At 54.7% G+C, this 18910-nt stretch overlaps 2 protein-coding genes across 11 annotated transcripts; one reads left to right on the top strand and one right to left on the bottom strand.

Moving 5' to 3' along the window:
- Positions 1 to 3722: 3722 nt before the first annotated feature.
- Positions 3723 to 11375, bottom strand: BCL2L12 (BCL2 like 12). The gene is made up of 8 exons (XM_030942348.1): positions 11310 to 11375; positions 10993 to 11095; positions 10487 to 10586; positions 10134 to 10276; positions 8922 to 9008; positions 8748 to 8839; positions 7052 to 7324; positions 3723 to 3941 (listed from the first exon to the last, which is right to left on the bottom strand). The coding sequence occupies exons 1-8, from the start codon at positions 11373 to 11375 to the stop codon at positions 3891 to 3893; spliced, it is 915 nt and encodes a 304-aa protein (XP_030798208.1). The 3' UTR covers positions 3723 to 3890.
- A 26-nt stretch (positions 11376 to 11401) lies between these two features.
- Positions 11402 to 17720, top strand: IRF3 (interferon regulatory factor 3). 10 transcript variants are annotated; one of them, XM_030941916.1, is made up of 9 exons: positions 11417 to 11651; positions 12102 to 12221; positions 12436 to 12695; positions 13768 to 13939; positions 14023 to 14093; positions 14660 to 14852; positions 14947 to 15324; positions 16452 to 16567; positions 17455 to 17718. In XM_030941916.1, exons 3-9 carry the CDS (start codon positions 12444 to 12446, stop codon positions 17638 to 17640), a joined length of 1368 nt encoding a protein of 455 aa, XP_030797776.1. In that variant the 5' UTR covers positions 11417 to 11651; positions 12102 to 12221; positions 12436 to 12443; the 3' UTR covers positions 17641 to 17718. The 10 variants fall into 10 exon arrangements, with proteins under 10 accessions (XP_010367793.1, XP_030797777.1, XP_030797776.1 ...); XM_010369491.2 differs by lacking the exon at positions 12102 to 12221 and having other exon boundaries at positions 11402 to 11651; positions 12436 to 12608; XM_010369494.2 differs by lacking the exon at positions 12102 to 12221 and having other exon boundaries at positions 11417 to 11647; positions 12436 to 12608.
- The last annotated feature ends 1190 nt before the right edge of the window (positions 17721 to 18910 follow it).

The following is an 18910-nucleotide window of genomic DNA, read 5'->3' as shown; positions in this document are numbered from 1 at the left end:
TCGGTGCATCCTCCCAACCCGGGGGGAGTCTGGACGAAAAAGGGAGCTTGTGCTCATTATCTGGGGGAAAAACTGAATCAGTGAGAGGCCCAGAGAGAGGAATGGCGGGTCCCCAAGCAAGTGAGGAATAGGAGTCCGCAGTCAACACATTAAATCCCTAGCCTTTGACATAATCATTCCAAGTTTTTTAAACCCATCAACCCCTCTCAAGGCACTTGGTTTTTACCTAGTCCCTCCCCCTGCCAGGAACGCCCACCTCTCTTTGTCTGGTCAGCTGCTAAGCGTGAATCAGAGCGCAACTTAGGCACCACTTCCTCCGGGAAGCTTTGCTTGATTTGCAGGAAAGTTCCTAGTTGAATGAGGCTGAATGCAAAGGGCCGAATGCGTGGGTCCTGCCCCTCCTCTCTCTGATCCCTCTGCTTCCCTCCGCTCACACTCCTCTCCAATCCGGGAATGAGCTCGCTCTTTGGTTTCTGGGCCTCGGCGCAGGCTATACTCTCTGGCGTGCCTCTGGCAAACCCCTGAGACTTAAAAATTTCCAATAGGATTCGGGCGCAATGGCTCACGCCTGTAATCCCAGCACTTTGGGAGGCGGAGGCGGGCGGATCACTTGAGGTCAGGAGTTCGAGACCAGTCTGGGCAACATGGTGAAACGCCCATTTCTATTAAAAATATAAAAATTAGGCCGGGCGGCCGGGCGCGGTAGCTTATGCCTGTAATTCCAGCACTTTGGGAGGCCGAGGCGGGCGGATCACAAGGTCAGGAGATCGAGACCATCTTGGCTAACATGGTGAAACCCCGTCTCTACCAAAAATACAAAACATTAGCCAGGCGTAGCGGCGTGCGCCTGTAGTCCCAGCTACTCGGGAGGCTGAGGCAGGAGGATGGCGTGAACCTAGGAGGTGGAGCTTGCAGTGAGCCTACTAGATCGCGCCACTGCACTCCAGCCGGAGCGACAGACTCTAGTCTCAAAAAAAAAAAGAAAAAAAATTAGGCCGGGCGCGGTGACTCACGCCTGTAATCTCAGCACTTTGGGAGGCCTAGGTGGACGGGTCACAAGGTGAGGAGTTCGAGACCAGCCTGGCCAATATGGTGAAACCCCGTCTCTACTAAAAAAAACGACAATTAGCCGGGCGTAGTGGCGGGCGCCTGTAGTCCCAGCTGCTTGGGAAGCTGAGGCAGTAGAATCACTTGAACCCGGGAGGCAGAGGTTGCAGTGAGCCGAGATCACCCCACTGCATTCCAGCCTAGGAGACAGAGACTCCATCTCAAAAAATAATAAAATAAATAAAAATTAAAAAATTAGCCAGGACTGGTGGCGCACGCCTGTAATCCCAACTACTTGGGAGGCTGAGACAGGAGAATCGCGTGAGCTCAGGAAGCAGAGGTTGCAGTGAGCCGGGATGATGCTATTGCACTCCAGCTTGAGCGACAGAGTGAGACTCTTATTTAAAAAAAAAAAAAAAAAAAAAATTGAAAAACGTGGCACTAAACAAACCAAGAAAGGGACACTTGTTTCCAGTGTTTGAGCTGAAACAAGAGGAGCCCAGCTGGAAATATGCACATCAGGTCTTCAGCTTGTTGCAGGTCTGTGCGTAAGCACTGCTCTCCAAAACACTACAAAAGCACTGCCTTAATTTTCCGGGTATGAATACATTTTAGCAAGGATGCAAATTTGCGAATAATCTACAAATACTGAGGATCGATTGTAATTGGTTTGGTTTGTAATCCTGTACATTTCACTTTATTTACAAACATTACTCTGTGAAGGGGGATAGGGCCCTAATAAGGAGACAAACTGCTCAGGCACAGTGACTCATGCCTGTGATCTCAGTACTTTGAGATGCCAAGGTAGGAGGATCGCTTGAGCCCAGGAGGTGGAAACCAGCCTGGGCAATGTGAGACCCCATTTCTACAATTTTTTTTTTGAGACAGAGTCTCACTCTGTTGCCCAGGCTGGAGTACAGTGGTATGATCTCAACTTACTGCAACCTCTTGCCTCCTGGGTTCAAGCGAGTCTCGTGCCTCAGCCTCCCAAGTAGCTGGGATTACAGGCACCCACCACCATGCCCGGCTAATTTTTGTATTTTTAGTAGAGATGGGGTTTCACCATGTTGGCCGGGCTGGTCTTGAACTCCTGACCTCAAGTGATCCACCCGCCTCGGCCTCCCACAAAAATTCTTTTTTAAAAATTAGCTAGGGGCCGGGCGCGGTGGCTCACACCTGTAATCCCAGCACTTTGGGAGGCCGAGACGGGCGGATCACGAGGTCAGGAGATCAAGACCATCCTGGCTAACATGGTGAAACCCCGTCTCTACTAAAAAATACAAAAAAAACGGCCAGGTGCAGTGGCTCAAGCCTGTAATCCCAGCACTTTGGGAGGCCGAGACGGGCGGATCACGAGGTCAGGAGATCAAGACCATCCTGGCTAACACGGTGAAACCCCATCTCTACTAAAAATACAAAAACTAGCCAGGCGAGGTGGCGGGCCCCTGTAGTCCCAGCTACTCGGGAGGCTGAGGCAGGAGAATGGCGTGAACCCGGGAGGTGGAGCTTGCAGTGAGCTGAGATCTGGCCAGTGCACTCCAGCTTGGGTGACAGAGCGAGACTCCGTCTCAAAAAAAAAAAAAAAACTAGCCAGGCGAGGTGGCCGGCGCCTGTAGTCCCAGCTACTCCGGAGGCTGAGGCAGGAGAATGGCGTAAAACCTGGGAGGCGGAGCCTGCAGTGAGCTGAGATCTGGCCACTGCACTCCAGCCCGGGCAACAGAGCAAGACTCCGTCTCAAAAAAAAAAAAAAAAAAAAAAAATTAGCTAGGTGTGGTGTTGCATGCCTTTAGTTCTAGCTACTAGAGAGGCTGAAGTGGGAGGATCACTTGGGCCCAGGAGGTTGAGGCTGCAGTGAGTCATGATAGTGCCACTGTATTCCAGTATAGGCAACAGAGCAAGACCCTATCTCCAAAAAAAAAAAAAGGGGTGTGTGTGTGTGTGTGTGTGTGACAAACCACTGGTCTTTAGGTAGATGAGAAACCAGCAAAAGAGACTTGAAAGGAGCAATGGGAGGAGAAAAACAAGAAGAGGGTGGTGTCCTAGACACAGGTGAAGTTAGACTGTACCTTTCTGTGGAAGTCGCTGGAAAGACTCCATGACCATCATACAGCATTAGCTAGAATAACCAGATTGTGCAACAGGAAAAAAAAAAAATGCAAGTTGCTGGACTATTTACAGATATTCTCTCAAATATGTTACATGTCCATGAGACAGGTTCTTGTAGGTGCTCCAAATAAATATTTCTTTTTTTTTTTTTTTTTTTTTTTTTTGAGACAGAGTCTTGCTCTGTCGCCCAGGCTGGAGTGCAGTGGCCGGATCTCAGCTCACTGCAAGCTCCGCCTCCTGGGTTTACGCCATTCTCCTGCCTCAGCCTCCCAAGTAGCTGGGACTACAGGCACCAGCCACCTCGCCCGGCTAGCTTTTTGTATTTTTTAGTAGAGACGGGGTTTCACCGTGTTAGCCAGGATGGTCTCGATCTCCTGACCTGGTGATCCGCCCATCTCGGCCTCCCAAAGTGCTGGGATTACAGGCTTGAGCCACCGCGCCCGGCCTCCAAATAAATATTTCTAGAATGAACTGGTTCCTTCCTAAATTTGTGTAAGCCACAGAAATCTCTGAACCAAATCTCCTCTACTTAGAACTTCAGTTCCGGAGTGTAAGAACAGACAATTGAATACTTTGTAACATTTTTAATACAAAAAGTTTAAAACAATTTATTTTTGGCAAAAACAGGTAGGGTGACCACCACCCCACAGCCCTGAGTGGAAAAGGAAGGCTGGGAAAAGCACACGAAGCGGGCAGGGACATGAGGCGTCATCTTGTAGCAGCTTCTGAGAAAGAGCTCAGTCCAATGGCAAGTTCAAGTCCACGGGTGAAGCGGCCAGGATGCCCTCCTGGAAGGGAAAAGTGGCAGAGCCCTGTGAGCAGGGCAGGTATCCCCCTCTACAGCAGCGTCCACATCAGCCCTGTGAGATCAGAGACAGGAAGGCGAGGAACCAGAGAGCAGAGAGCGACAGACGCCCAGAGAAGGGCGCAGGGACGAGGGGGACAGAGTCCTAGCAGGAGGAGGAAAGGCACTGGAGTGGGGTTAGACGGAGACCCAGAGAGAGAGAAGAGTCGAGGGACAGAGTCAGAGAAAGGGAAGAGTCTTGGGATTTGAACAATTCAGAGCCGTGGTTTCGTGTACAAATCCAGATTCCAACACGCTGCACGCTGGGGACTTTCCCTCTCCGCCCCCACAAGATGAGGATAATAAGCGCTCCATGAAGTTGTAGTGGGTTTAAATGGGATCACTCCATTGAAATCCCTGGCAGAGGACCTGGCCCACCGAGAAAGCTTGCCTGCTATCGATCCTATTAAAAATTTATTTAAAGAAATGGTCCAGGCGTGGTAGCTCATGCCTGTAATTCCAGCACTTTGGGAGGCCGAAGCAGGTGGATCACTTGAGGCCAAGAGTTCGAGACCAGCCTGGCCAACATGGCAAAACCCCGTCTGTGCTAAAACTACAAAATTAGCTGGACATGGTGGTGTGCGCCTGTAACCCCAGCTACTCAGGAGGCTGAGGCAGGAGAATCACTTGAACCCGGGAGGCGGAGGTTACAGTGAGCCAAGGTTGCGCCACTGCACTCCAGTCTGGGCAACAGAGTGAGACTCCATCTCAAAAAAATAAAATAAAATAAATGAGCTTCTTTGCTGAGCCCAATGCTTATATCCAGTCCCCTCAACATGTGCTATGAGTTCTGATCTTACTGTAGACTGGACCATCTCCAGTCCTGCTCCTCACCCCCATCGCCCCTGTCCCCACCCCCATAGCCCCCATCCCTCCCCCATCTTCTCAGGGAACTTAGATGTTGCCCTGCAGCTGCTCAGGCCAGCATCCTTTGGCCTGTCCCCACATCTGGCCCATTAGCCAAATCTGTCAGCTCCACCGCTAAGTTAAATCCAGCATGCTTCACTGCCCCTGCCTTGGCGCAGTCTGTCCCCAGGCAGCCGCCAGAGGGCGCCCGTTAACGCCTAAATCAGCGACTGTCCCTACGCTGCTCAGAGTCCTTGGCTTACCCAGAGTCAAAGTCCCAGTTGTCACTCACTGTGACCACAGGGTCCCGGCTGGCCCAGCGCCTCTCCTCCTCTCATCTCTCACCCACTCACCCTGCTCCAGCCCTACTGGCCTCCTCCTCCCTGCTCCTCAAACACACTTGACCAGCTCCTGCCAGGGAAACTGGTTCCATCCAGAGCCTGGCTTGTGTCCTTCTCTCGGTGAATACCCACAGCGACCCCCGAGGCAGGTAAATGAGACGGTGCTCACTGGACCAGGGGGGAAAGTGTCACTCAGGGAGACTGTGACAGTCGCCAAGTCACAGGGCCAGCATGCTGGAGCCCAATCCAACTCTGAAACTGGCACTGGAGATAAAGTAAGAGTGGGGAAGACTTTTGGGTCTTCTGAAGCTGATGTGTTAGAGGCGGGAGATGCCAGGAAAGAAAAATAAACCAGAAGATAAGCAAAACAAGTAAATTCCACCAGCTGTTAGAAGGCGCAAATTGCTATGGAAGGAAAAGTAAAGCAGAAAGGGGGAAGGAGGGTGGTGGGAGGGTGTGGAGGTGGCTGTGATTGTCAATGGGGACCTGGGAAGGCCTCGTTGGGGGTGAAACCAGACCCCACCAGAAGGGGCAGAGGACGGAGGCGGGGCTTCCCCGGGAGGGCATCCTGGCAGGCGTTGTTGGAACGGCAGCAAGTAGACACATATAACCACATCAACAAATGCCCGCATGCCAGGCCGTGCACAGCTTACCAGATTGACCCCATTTTAACCCTCAGAGCGACCCACTGAGGTAGCATGACTACTCTCCCTACTTTATTTTTTGAGGCAGGGTCTCACTCTGTCACCCACGCTGGAGTACAGTGGCGCAATCATAGCTCACCGCAACCTTGAACTCCTGGACTCAAGTGATCCTCCTGGCTCCTCTGCCTCCTGAGTAGCTGGGAGTATGTGTGCGTTCCCACACCTTGCTAATTATTATTAATTTTTTTAATTTTTATTTATTTTTTGAGACAGAGTTCTGCTCTTGTTGCCCAGGCTGGAGTGCAATGGCGCAATCTCGGCTCACTACAACCTCTGCCTCCCAGGTTCAAGCAATTCTCCTGCCTCAGCCTCCCAAGTAGCTGGGATTACAGGTGTGCACCAGCACGCCTGGTCAATTTTGTATTTGTAGTAGAGACTGAGTGTCACCATGGTCAGGCTGGTCTCAAACTCCTGACCTCAAGTGATCCACCCACCTCAGCCTCCCAAAGTGCTGGGATTACAGGTGTGAGCCACCACACCCCGTTTTTATTATTATTTTGTTGAGACAGTCTCACTCTGTCACCCAGGCTGGAGTGCAGTGGCGTGATCTCAGCTCACTGCAATCTCTGCCTCCCAGGTTCAAGCGATTCTCATGCCTCAATCTCCCGAGTAGCTGGGATTACAGGCAACTGCCACAAAGCCCGGATAATTTATGTACTTTTTTAGTAGAGACAGGGTTTCACCATGCTGGCCAGGCTGGTCTCAAACTCCTGACCTCAGGTGATCCACCTGCTTCGGCCTCCCAAAGTGCTGCGATTACAGGCGTGAGCCACCACACCTGACCCTGGCTAATTACTTTCAATTTTTGTAGAGATGGGGTCTTACTATGTTGTCCAGGCTGGTCTTGAACTCCTGGCCTCAAATGATTCTCCTGCCTCGGCCTCCAAAAGTTCTGGGATTACAGGCATGAGCCACTTTGCCCGGCCTCTCCCTGAGTAATCTCAGTCACTGGTTTCACGCTTACAGTATTAGTGTACCCAGTCGCCGACGCCAGGCATAGCATCCGCACTCATCACTGCAGTCCTGGCATACAGCAAGGGCTCAACACAGAACGAACGCAGTGGAGCTGGGAGAATACCTGAGGTCTGAGGAAAACCTAAGAACTTCTATCACAAGACAGTTGGGTAAAGTGAGGCCCGCAGAGACAGGCTTCAACGGCTCACCCAGCCCCCGTGGGCCTGGATCCAGGGCGTGAAGCTGTGCACGTGCTCCACGCTGAGTCCGGCCAGGGTGCCCCCCAGCCCGGCCACGCGCCGGCTCAGCTCCATGGCCAGGGCCAGGCGGGCCAGGGGCTCCGGGGAAGGAGGCGGGGGCCCGGGGCATGCTCGGCTTGGGCGGGAGTTGTCTTCCCGGCTACAGAACAGCTCCACCAGGCGGGCGAAAGAGCCAGAGGACAGGCGCACCAGCTTGCTGCGCAGGACAGGGTCCGAGGCCAGCTGTAGGGTGGAAGAGGCAGGGTCTGCGTCAGCAGCGCCCCCGGGGCCAACCAACCGGGGGCTGGGAGGCGTGGCTTCCCGGTTCAGGATCTTTCTAGATGCTAAAGTTCTAGGCCACCCCTCATCCATATTAGGCAATCAAGCCAGACTCTAGGGTCTCTGCCAAACTACCCCCACCCCCGGGATACAGGCCTAGATCGCGGGTCGCTAAGCCACGCCCCTGCCCTTGCCTCAACAGCCAATCAGGCCCAATCTCTATTGTAACGGAGTTAATCTAGCCACGCCCCCGGTAGCCTTTCCCAGGGGCCTAGTGCTACAAAAATCTTGCCCTCTACCATTCAATTAGTATTAGAGGACCATGTACCTTGCCCAAGCTCCTGAGCCAATCAGATTCCAGGACACAGCCACAAGCCAGGCCTCCTCTGTTAGCACATTTTCCCGTACATTGTAAGCCAGGCCCCTTCTATGCTCAGTAAGATTTTAGACACTCCCCCCATCCCCACATTCATTCCCTTACTTCCCCAACCTGGTCAATCTCTTCTAGATGTTTTTGATGGCCACATCCTCTGAATTTAGGCCACACCCCTCTAACAATCAACTAAAACCACTAATTTATAGTACAGTACTACCCTAACCATACTCCTGTCGTTCAACCATTCATTTTTTTTTTTTTTTTTTTAAGACAGAGTCGGCCGGGCGCAGTGGCTCACGCCTGTAATCCCAGCACTTTGAGAGGCAGAGGCAGAGGTAGGTGGATCACCCGAGGTCAGGAGTTCCAGACCAGCCTGGCCAACATGAAGAAACTCCGTCTCTACTAAAAATACAAAACTAGCCAGGCATGGTGGCATATGACTGTAATCCCAGCTATTGGGAGCTACTTGGGAGGCTGAGGCAGGAGAATCACTTGAACCCAGGAGGCGCAGACTGCGGTGAGCTGAGATTGTGTCATTGCACTCCAGCCTGGGCAACAAGAACAAAACTCTGTATCAAAAAAAAAAAAAAAAAAAAAAGTCTCTCTCCGTCACCCATGCTGGGGTGCAGTGGCGCAATCTTGGCTCACTGCAACCTCCGCCTCCTGGGCTCAAGTGATTCTCTCGCCTCAGCCTTCCAAGTAGCTGGGATTACAGAAGCGCGCCACCGCACCTGGCTAATTTTTGTATTTTTAGTAGAGATGGGGTTTCACCGTGTTGGCCAGGCTGGTCTCGAACTCTGGACCTCAAGTTATCTGCCCACCTAGGCCTCCCAAAGTGGTGGGATTACAGGCATGAGCCACCACGCCCGGCCTCAACCCTTCATTGAAACCTTGTCCCAGCCTCTTTCCACCTGACCATCCAAAGAAAATATAGATCCAGCTTCTGATCCCAGTGCCCCACCATTCCACAACTCTTGTCCTTGCCAATGGGGTGGGACAGACGCCCATCACCTTCTGGTTAATGACTTCTGCCTCCTCCTCCAGTAGGGCCACCAGCCTCCGCAGTATGGCTTCCTTCTCTGTGGGTGGGGGACCCTGTAATTCTGGAGGCAGAAGAGAATTTGGCTGGGGGCAGAACCCTATCCTCCTACTCCCATCCTTTCCTGGGGCTCCTCCGTGCCTCACCTGGGCTAGGTGGAGATTTCAGTTGCTCTTGGACCAGCTGTTCCAGCCGCTGAGCCACCAAGGCATAGAAGTCTGGAGTAGCTGGGCCTGGGGTGAAAAGAGTTAATGACAGGTTTCCAGGACATTGGAAACTTACGGATTCTCTCCTTCCCCCAACTACCTTGGCAGGTGGCAATGATTCCCATTTTATAATGGGGTAAGCTGAGTCCCAGTGAGAAAACTTAGTAAAAAATGCCAAAACCCTTGTACTTTTCATTTTATCAGATCCTCAAACTGCACTTAGAATGTCAGAGCTGGCTGGGTGTGGTGGCTCACGTCTGTAATCCCAACACTTTGGAGGCCGACACGGGAGGGTCACTCGAGGCCAGGAGTTTGAGGCCAGCCTGGCCAACATGGCGAAACCACGTGTCTACTAAAAGTACAAAAATTAGCTGGTATGCTGGAGTGCATCTGTAAGCCCAGCCACTCAGAAGGCTGAGGCACGAGAATCGCTTGAACCCAGGAGGTGGGGATTGCAGTGAGTCGAGATTACAACCTTGCACTCCAGCCTGGGTGACAGAGCTCTGTCTCCAAAAGACTGTCAGAGCTGAACTAGACCTCGAAGATGATCTCATTCAAGGAAGGCAAACACAAGACACTACTGTTAGTATCCCCTTTCCCTCACCCACTTCAGACATCACCAATTGATCAAAGCACTTCCTCTCCCCAGCTGTGAACCCCTTTTCAAGCTAGCACTCGCAGCAGCCATTACTAGTCTGTCCAGGTTCACACCTACAGGGAAACTCGTGGGTCACCTTGATCAAGTCCAATGACCTCCTCCCCAATTCCTACTCTGCTATTGGAAAAACAGGGGAGCAAGGAAGAGAAAGCATTTTCCCCAGAGTCACGCAACTAAAACAGCCAGGGAGATGTGATTGAAAACCAGCCCTCCTACCCCTCTATCAGGGGTATTCCTGGCTACAAAAGTCCTAGGGGCAGGGAAGTAGTTATGGAAGGAAAGAGACAACAACCAGATTGACCACATGCTCTCTGAAAGCCAACCCACAGCATTGACAGATAGAAATCTAATTGGGGAGAGGAGATGACAGGACAGTTCCATCCTGAAGGCTGGTGCTAGAGACTCCACACAGCCACCCCCTAGCTGAGTGATCTTAAACTAGGACCTTATCCTGTGTTCTGCCAGTTTCATAGATGATCATGGAAATCTCTTACCAGGCTCTGAACCATAGCAGGGGCGGATGGGCAGAGAGCAAGGCCGAGGGGACTCAGGGGGTGCTGCTTCTCGCCCCAGGGAGCAGGGAAGACATCTTCGAAGGCGGCTCAGGAAGTCTGTTGGCTCTTCTTGGGCAGGGCTTCTGGGGAAGAGGACTTCAGAGAGTGACCCCACCAAAGATCCCCTGCAAGCAGTCTCTTTCCCCAACTCCCTCCCTCCCCTGCTGAGGACCTCTCTCCAAAACAAAGAATAGAGCCAGATATAAAGAGAGGAGACAGACTGAGATCAGGAGCAAGAGTTAGGAGAGAGCCTCAAATGCTGGCCCCTGGAGGAGAAGGGCAACTCCTCTTACCTGAGTGGAGTTGGAACAGGAGACCCGGCAGCCTCACCACGCCTAAGGAAGGCAGCTAGGACCCTCAGCGTGTCTTCCCGGAGCCCCAGCTCTTCAGAGCCTGCCATGGAGGCACCTGTGAGAGAGGGGGCTAGGGACTGGACTCCAAGGGTTTAGCAAGAAGTGGAGGCTTGGCTGGGGACCAGGACTTGTGAGTCCCAAGGAAGGCCTGGACTCCCGGGTCCTTTGGAAAGTGTCGGTCTAGGGGCCTAGACTCTTGAGTCCTCAGACGAAAGAGGGGTCAGGAAAAAGACTCTTTGATCCAAGGAAAGGTGGGGGTCCTGGGTGTCCAGATTCGTGGGTCTAAAGGAGGAGGGAGCTGGGGTCCTAGACTCCTGTGTCTTAGAAAGGAACTGGAGCCCCAGACCCTTAGGTTTCCCAGGAAGAAGGGGCTTAGCGCCCCAACTGCTGGATTCTATAAGAGGCATATGCCAAACTACTGAAACCCTTAAAGCATCAGGAACTACCAATCCCAGGAGGCTTCAGGGCAAATCTTCCCCTCGGTCCGCGCTTCTTCGCCGCGCAGCCTGCTGAGAGGTGTAGTTCCAAATCTCCGACTCCTGCTGGAATCTAGAGGACCCTGGACCCTTGGATGTCGGAGAAGCGGGACTGGGGTGCCCACTACTGGATACCGGCCCGCTCCTCTTCCCTCCTCACCCCACCCCTCGTCAACACCCCGCTGACCTGGCCCGGGGCCTCACCGCCGCCTCCTCCACTCAACCTGCCGCCGCCTCCACTCAACTTGTACAAACTTTATTAGTTCAACTTTCCCGCGCCTGCGCACTGGGCCGGGTCGGTAACTGGCCCAACGAAGAAAGGGCGGAACGCTGGGTGCACGCTCAATTTGCATGTGACGCTCCCAGCATGCCTCTGGCCGGAAACCCAAAAAAGGGCATGGGGCGGGGACACCCCCGGGCCCAGCGGGCCGTCCGTTCGGCTCGCGAGTGTGTTACCCAAAGAATGATAAAGTTGGTTTTATTTCAAGAAGTCGATCGAAAAGAAAGCTCAGCGCTCTAGAGTTCAGCTGACGGGAAAGGGGGTGCGCAGCCTCGACTTTGAGAGTTATCCGGAGCCCCAAAACAGGGGTGGGCTCCAGCTCCCCGCACGCCCCGACCTTCCATCGTAGGTAACGCGGAAGAGCCTGGGAGAGCGTTAGCGGCGTCCGAGAGCGTGGAGCGGGAAACAGGATGGGTCTGCATGGAGAGTGGAAAGGCAGGCTGTGTACTCTGGGGAAAGTGGAGCAAGGAAGGAGCTACAGTGGCCGACGCTGGAGGTCGGCTGCAGAAAAACTAGAAAAAGTAGGGAGGAAAGAGGAAAACAGGAGGCGTCTACACTGAGGGGGTTCTAGAGAGGGAAGGAGGGACTCCGTACATGGGTGTAGTTCATTCTCGAAACCTGAGGTGTGCTCTGTCCCGGAGGAGGGGGGCGGGCAGTCGAGGGGGAATTGGAAGGAAGTTTTGTGTTGGAAATGTTTCGGGGGATCTTCTGTAGGGGGACTGTGGAAGCGGATCTACACTGGGGTAAGTGCAGGAGATAGAGGCTTACGCGTGAATCGATTCTGCACTGAAATAACTAGGGAAAGAGGATGCTACCCTGAAAGTGGGGATACTTGCTTTCGATGATGTCGGGGAGAGAGGAGGTCTATACTGGCGGAGTTGAGAGAGTGGAGGGTCTGCACTGAAGACACGGGGGAAGGGTATGCCATGGATATGGGAAGGAACCCTAGCGGATTAAGGAGCCTCTCGGGAAGATGGGAGGATGGGAAGAGGAGGTTTCCTGTTTGTACCCCCGAAAATATGGGTGAAGGACCTGTGCCGTGGCCCGTGAGAGGGAGGTCTGGGTGCGGAAACTCCAGGCCAGGTGGGTCCGGGGGAGGCCGGTCGCGCCCAGGAAATGCCCTATACGCGCAGGCCGGACCATGGGAACCCCAAAGCCACGGATCCTGCCCTGGCTGGTGTCGCAGCTGGACCTGGGGCAACTGGAGGGCGTGGCCTGGGTGAACGAGAGCCGCACGCGCTTCCGCATCCCTTGGAAGCACGGCCTACGGCAGGATGCACAGGAGGAGGATTTCAGAATCTTCCAGGTGCGTGCGACGACCGGGGACGCTGGAAACCCTGAGCTGCGCGCGGGGCGGAAAGGACTCCTAGCGGGCCGGGCTGAGACGGCGGAGGTAGCGCGCGAGGGGCGGGCTCGTGCCAACGGTGGTGGGTGGGGCTAGAACGGGAGGGGCGGGGCTAGCCGGATCAGCTGACTGATAGTGGGGCGCAAGCAGGGTTGGAGCTGCCCGGTTACGGCAATAAAACCGGGAAAGCCGGTTAGTACGCAAAGGAAATGAATCCTGGGGGTTTGGGGCTCTCTAGGGGCCGGGGCTCTTGGTTGTAGGATAGATACTGGGGGATGGTTTTTGAAACATCAGAGGTGAGACCTGGAGCCCCAAATCTGGGGTTCCTAACCACCGCATACTAGTACATGCCAGAAGTGGTAAACAGTGTGAGAGGCGGGGTTATCACAGAGGGTGTCGCGGGGCAGGTGGTGCATGGGGTTAGACACCAAGTTGGACTTGGAAGCCTGGCTTAGAAAGAAGAGGTTTTTGGGCCGGGCGCCGTGGTTCACACCTGTAATCCCAGCACTTTGCAAGGCCGAGACGGGAGGATCGCATGAGCCCAGGAGTTTGAGACCAGCCTGGGCAACATAGGCTCCATCTCTTTAAAAACAAAAATCAAAGAGGTTTCAAAGGCTTTTGAAGAGGCCTAGCACAGTGGCTCAATGCCTGTAATCCCAGCACTTTGGGAGGCCAAGGCGGGCGGATCACCTGAGGTCAGGAGTTTGAGACCAGCCTGGCCAACATGGTGAAACCCCGTCTCTACTAAAAATGCAAAACTTAGCCAGGTGCGGTGGTGCCCGCCTGTAATGCCAGCTACTCAGGAGGCTGAGACAGGAGAATTGCTTGAACCAGGGAGGCGGAAGTTGCAGTGAGCTGAGATTGCGCCATTGCATTCCAGACTGGGTGACAAGAGTGAAACTCCGTCTCAAAAAGAAAAAAAGGCTTTTAAAAACTAGAGGTGGGGGATGGAGGTAGGTAGGACGGGGGGGGGGGGGGGTGGGATTTGGGGATGGACCTTGCAGACTTAGAACTTGCTACGGAAAGAGGGTGGTGTTAGGATTCAGGAGACAGGGTTAGGGCCCCAGGAGCAGGATCTAAGTCGTCCTCCCCCACTATCCTGACACCACTGTTGCCCCAGGCCTGGGCCGAGGCCACTGGTGCGTACGTTCCCGGGAGGGATAAGCCAGACCTGCCAACCTGGAAGAGGAATTTCCGTTCTGCCCTCAACCGCAAAGATGGGTTGTGTTTAGCAGAGGACCGGAGCAAGGACCCTCACGACCCACATAAGATCTACGAGTTTGTGAACTCAGGTCTGCCAGATCGGGGTTCATGTGGGAGGCTGGGGTCCCAAGGTTTCCTGGCACCCCTACTCCCTCACCACCTTTCTCAACAGGAGTTGGGGACTTTTCCCAGCCAGACACCTCTCCGGACACCAATGGCGGAGGCAGTACTTCTGATACCCAGGTGAGAATGTGCCCAACCTTCATGCCCCTCAGTCTCTGTTGTGTCCCCATGGGCCTCTTCCTCTCCCTCTGGACCATCCCCCCGCTTCCCTGCCTCCAGCCTGTCCCTCACCTGAGCCAGTGCTGGCCCTGTCTGTTCCTGCTCCAGTCTCCTCAGGAGAAAATTCTGAGTTTTCACCCTGCATTCAGGGCCTAGCACACCTTCCCAGGATTTCATGGACTTCGGCAGGGGGCTGTCAGCCTCTTGGGAACTGAAAACTCCCTGACCGTGATCCTGCTGAGGCCTGAGCTAGGGGAGCATCCCTCTGAAATTCTACCCAGCCTGCCCCGCCCAGGTCTTAACCTGCATAGAGCCAGATCCTTGGGTTGGAATGGTAGCACCTGGCGTTCATTAGAGTGTTTGTTTGGCTGTTGGTGCCATGGCTGGCTCTGTCCCCAGGCTGGAAGCCCCTTGAAGGCAGAGCTCAAGCCTGACCTCCCTGCATTGCTGAGAACAGACCTGGTCCATATGAAGTCTCCAGAAAAGACTATGGAAATGCCTGATTCTCTTTCTTTGTTTCCCTCTAGGAAAACATTCTAGATGAGTTACTGGGTAACATGGTGTTGGCCCCACTGCCAGATCCAGGACCCCCAAGCCTGGCTGTAGCCCCTGAGCCCTGCCCTCAGCCCCTGCGGAGCCCCAGCTTGGACAATCCCACTCCCTTCCCAAACCTGGAGCCCTCTGAGAACCCACTGAAGCGGCTATTGGTGCTGGGGGAAGGTGAGTGTCAGCTGCAGGCTGGGAGGGCTGAGGTCTGGGCGGCAGCCCCTGACTCAATCTCTCTCTCCTTCACACTGCTGATGCCGCTGCTCAGAGTGGGAGTTCGAGGTGACAGCCTTCTACCGGGGCCGCCAAGTCTTCCAGCAGACCATCTCCTGCCCAGAGGGCCTGCGGCTGGTGGGGTCCGAAGTGCGAGACAGGACGCTGCCTGGATGGCCAATCACACTGCCAGACCCTGGCATATCCCTGACAGACAGGGGAGTGATGAGCTACGTGAGGCACGTGCTGAGCTCCCTGGGTGGGGGACTGGCTCTGCGGCGGGCCGGGCAGTGGCTCTGGGCCCAGCGGCTGGGGCACTGCCACACATACTGGGCAGTGAGTGAGGAGCTGCTCAACAGCAGGCATGGGCCTGACGGCGAGGTCCCCAAGGACAAGGAAGGAGGCGTGTTCCACCTGCGGCCCTTCATTGTAGGTGAGTGAGATGGGGGCTTCGCCCTGCCCAGTAGAAAGCAGACTGCGCAGTAGTTAAGAACTCAGAATTGGCCGGGCACGGTGGCTCACGCCTGTAGTCCCAGCACTTTGGGAGCCGAGGCGGGCAGATGACGAGGTCAGGAGTTTGAGACCAGCCTGGCCAACATAGTGAAACCCCATCTGTACTAAAGATACAAACAAATAGTCGGGCATGGTGGCACACGCCTGTAATCCCAGCTACTCGGGAGGCTGAGGCAGGAGAATCACTTGAACCCGGGAGGCAGAGGTTAGAGTGAGCCAAGATCGCGTTACTACACTCTAGCCTGACGACAGAGCCAGACTCTGTCTCAAACAACAACAAAAAAAACTCAGGATTAGGACTGAATTCAGACCCTGGCTGCCCTTGGCCCACTGTATAACCCGAGGCAAAGGACTTTGCCCTGAGCCCGTGGAATCCGAGGACGGTCTCCTCTCTCTACCTGCCTGCCAGCACTGGGGTGAGACACAGTCCCAGTACACAGCGTGCTCAGGGAATTAGCTGCCGCTGTCATCATTATCGTAACTAATGATGGTGGACAGACCAACAGCAGGAAAGCTACGTCCCTTAGGGTTTCGCTGTGCGGTGGCACTTTCTGCCATGATGGAAATGACAGTCCAGTGCAGCAGCCACTAGCCACAGGGGCCGAGCACTCAGGTGAGGCGAGTGCAACCAGGACATGATTAGTTTTAATTGATTACAATTTAAACTGAAATGACCTCACATGACTAATGGCTGCAATTGGACAGTGCAGCCTCAGAGGGGACTGAATGCCAACCAGCTTCTCCAGATTCACTGGCATCCTTGGAAGCATGGGCCCCCTACTCTGGGCCTGTTGTGAATGCTGAGACTTGGGGGCTTGCGGGGGGGGCCTTCCAACAACCCCACCATGATGGGAGGGAGGGAGGGAGGGAAGGAGGAGGAAGTACACAAACAGAATGATGGGGACTTTCCCCAAACAAGCAGTCCTCTGGGCGAGGCAGCAGAGGGCCTTAGGTCAGGGGAGATGGTGGGGGTTATCATTCAAGTTTACGGGGAAGGGCAGGTAGAGGGTCCTCTTCTCATCCCTGACTAGACTCCTGGGCCCCCAGATCTGATCACCTTCACGGAAGGAAGCGGATGCTCACCACGCTATGCCCTCTGGTTCTGTGTGGGGGAGTCATGGCCCCAGGACCAGCCGTGGACCAAGAGGCTCGTGATGGTCAAGGTGCCTGCAGACCTGAGTCCCTGGGGTTGAGAGGGGTGGCCTTACAGAGGGAAGAGGTTGCTCCCAGGAACTCCAACTCCCAGAGGGCCCTCTAAAAAACTGCAGCTTCCAAGATCTCTGCAATAACCAGTTTTTCATCCCCGGGAGCTCCTTCCCATGGCCTCACCTGCAGAACCTGTTTTGAATTCTCTAAACCAGTGGTCCCCTAGCTGTTCGGCACCAGGGACCAGTCTCACGAAAGATAATTTTTCCACGGACAGGGAGGGGGTGGTTTCGGGATGAAACTGCTCCACTGCAGATCATCAAGCATTAGATTCTCCTCAGGAGCAGCCTAGATCCCTTGCGTGTGCAGTTCACAATGAGTTTGTGTCCTCTGAGAATCTAATGCTGCCGCTGATCTGACAGAAGGCAGAGCTCAGGCAGTAATATTCCCTCTGCTCACATCCTGCTGGGCAACCTGATTCCTAACAGGCCGTGGGGGGGTTGGGGACCCCTGCTCTAAACCATGTAGAAGCTGGTGGACTTCAAGTTTTAGCTGCCACTGTGAGGCCATGACTGTGGCTCCCACGAGTTGAGATCACAGACTGCTCAGCCCTGACATCTGGGAATACTCTAGCCTCATATGAGTGTGTGTGTGTATGTGTGTGTGCGTAGAGGGAAATCTACAACTTCCAGCAGCCCTGGGCCTATGGTTCATCCTGGGTTACAGCAGAGGCTGCAGGAGGTTGTAGTGTGTGTGTGTGTGTGTGTGTGTGTGTGTGTGTGTGTGTTTCATCCTGGGTTACAGCGGGGGCTGCAGGGAGCTGTAGTTCTCCCAGCCCTGACTCCTACCTTGGTGGACACTGGCCGGGTGTTTTCCCTGACTCCTGTCCCTACTTCCCCCGCAGGTTGTGCCCACGTGCCTCAGGGCCTTGGTAGAAATCGCCCGGGTAGGGGGTGCCTCCTCCCTGGAGAACACTGTGGACCTGCACATTTCCAACAGCCACCCACTCTCCCTCACCTCTGACCAGTACAAGGCCTACCTGCAGGACCTGGTGGAGGATATGGATTTCCAGGGCCCTGGGGAGACCTGAGCCCTCACTCCTCATGGTGTGGCCTCTAACCTCCCCACCCCCTACCACCTCAACCAATAAACTGGTTTCTGCTATGATCACCTCTTGTGTGCGTCTGGTGTTGGGTGCCCTCTGACCCAAGGTGGTTGTTATTCCTGCTCAGGGTCTCAGTTTACCCATGTATGTAGCTGTGCACAACTCAGGTGCTCAGTGCATGAGAACCAAGCACTGCAGGGGGCAGCTGACACCTCCTCACCTCTGCCCAGGGACCTGGTGGCTGATGGCTGCCCCCATTTTGTAGACCAAGACACAGGCTGGGAGAGGCACAAAGGTCACAGAGTAGGAAACACACAAAGACTGGCCAGAACCCAGGTCCCTGCCTTGCCTATGAACAGTTTGGGCAAATGGCCCTTCTCCTTCCAGGCCTCAGGCTCCCCTCTACATGGGGCTGGAGGGGGCCTTGGTAAAGAGGCTCTGCGGCCACCCTAGAGCCTACAAAGCCTGCCTGCCTGGTGACCCTGGGCACTGTCACCTCTCCTGGCTAGGCCTCAGTTCTGGGGGATGAAACTGGCAGAAGCCAGCGCAGCCCTGACTCACCCTTCGGCCCTTGCTGCTCTGTGCCTCAGTTTCCCTCTCGGGAGAGTGGATGAGATCACCCCAGCTTCACGGGGCTGCTGAAAAGAGAAGCCAACTCAATGGGGAACGCAGATCCTGCTCTGGGACCAATTCCAAGGCAGGCACATGGCACGCAGGTGCCCTGAGCTGGGAGGATGCTGATCAGGTGGGGCCGGCCCCGCCTCCCTGTGAGCAGCTCGCTGCCTGCCAGAGACTGTGCTAAGCGCTCCACCTGTGTCTTGTTCAGTCCTCACAACACCACTATACAGATGAGAAAACTGAGGCTCAGGGGAGGCAGCTGCCCCAAGTCACAGCCTGGTCTCCCTTGTCTCCCACCCTCAGCCTCCTAGGGGTCCCTCCCCAACCCTCTGGCAAATTTGTCTCTGAAAACAAAGGGTTAGAACCATGGGGCTCGGCCGGGTGCGGTGGCTCAAGCCTATAATCCCAGCACTTTGGGAGGCCGAGACGGGCGGATCACGAGGTCAGGAGATCGAGACCATCCTGGCTAACACGGTGAAACCCCGTCTCTACTAAAAATACAAAAATCTAGCCAGGTGAGGTGGCGGGCGCCTGTAGTCCCAGCTACTCCGGAGGCTGAAGCAGGAGAATGGCGTGAACCCGGGAGGCGGAGTTTGCAGTGAGCTGAGATCCGGCCACTGCACTCCAGCCTGGGCGA

This window comes from Rhinopithecus roxellana, chromosome 12 (genome assembly GCF_007565055.1).
Source record: "Rhinopithecus roxellana isolate Shanxi Qingling chromosome 12, ASM756505v1, whole genome shotgun sequence".
NCBI lineage: Eukaryota > Metazoa > Chordata > Mammalia > Primates > Cercopithecidae > Rhinopithecus > Rhinopithecus roxellana.
The sequence above is the reverse complement of the archived record's forward strand: the minus strand, read 5'-3'. Positions and strand labels throughout refer to the sequence as shown.

Coding starts and splice junctions, on each gene's coding strand:
- BCL2L12 (XM_030942348.1), bottom strand. CDS start 11,375: ATGCAAATTGAGCGTGCACCCAGCGTTCCGCCCTTTCTTCGTTGGGCC. Junction 8,840..8,921: donor GAAATCTCCACCTAGCCCAG/GTGAGGCACGGA, acceptor TTCTGCCTCCAG/AATTACAGGGTCCCCCACCC. Junction 7,325..8,747: donor CAGAAGTCATTAACCAGAAG/GTGATGGGCGTC, acceptor TCCACCCTACAG/CTGGCCTCGGACCCTGTCCT.
- IRF3 (XM_030941915.1), top strand. CDS start 12,444: ATGGGAACCCCAAAGCCACGGATCCTGCCCTGGCTGGTGTCGCAGCTG. Junction 12,696..13,767: donor GCCGGGCTGAGACGGCGGAG/GTAGCGCGCGAG, acceptor CTGTTGCCCCAG/GCCTGGGCCGAGGCCACTGG. Junction 15,325..16,451: donor CCTGCGGCCCTTCATTGTAG/GTGAGTGAGATG, acceptor CTGGGCCCCCAG/ATCTGATCACCTTCACGGAA.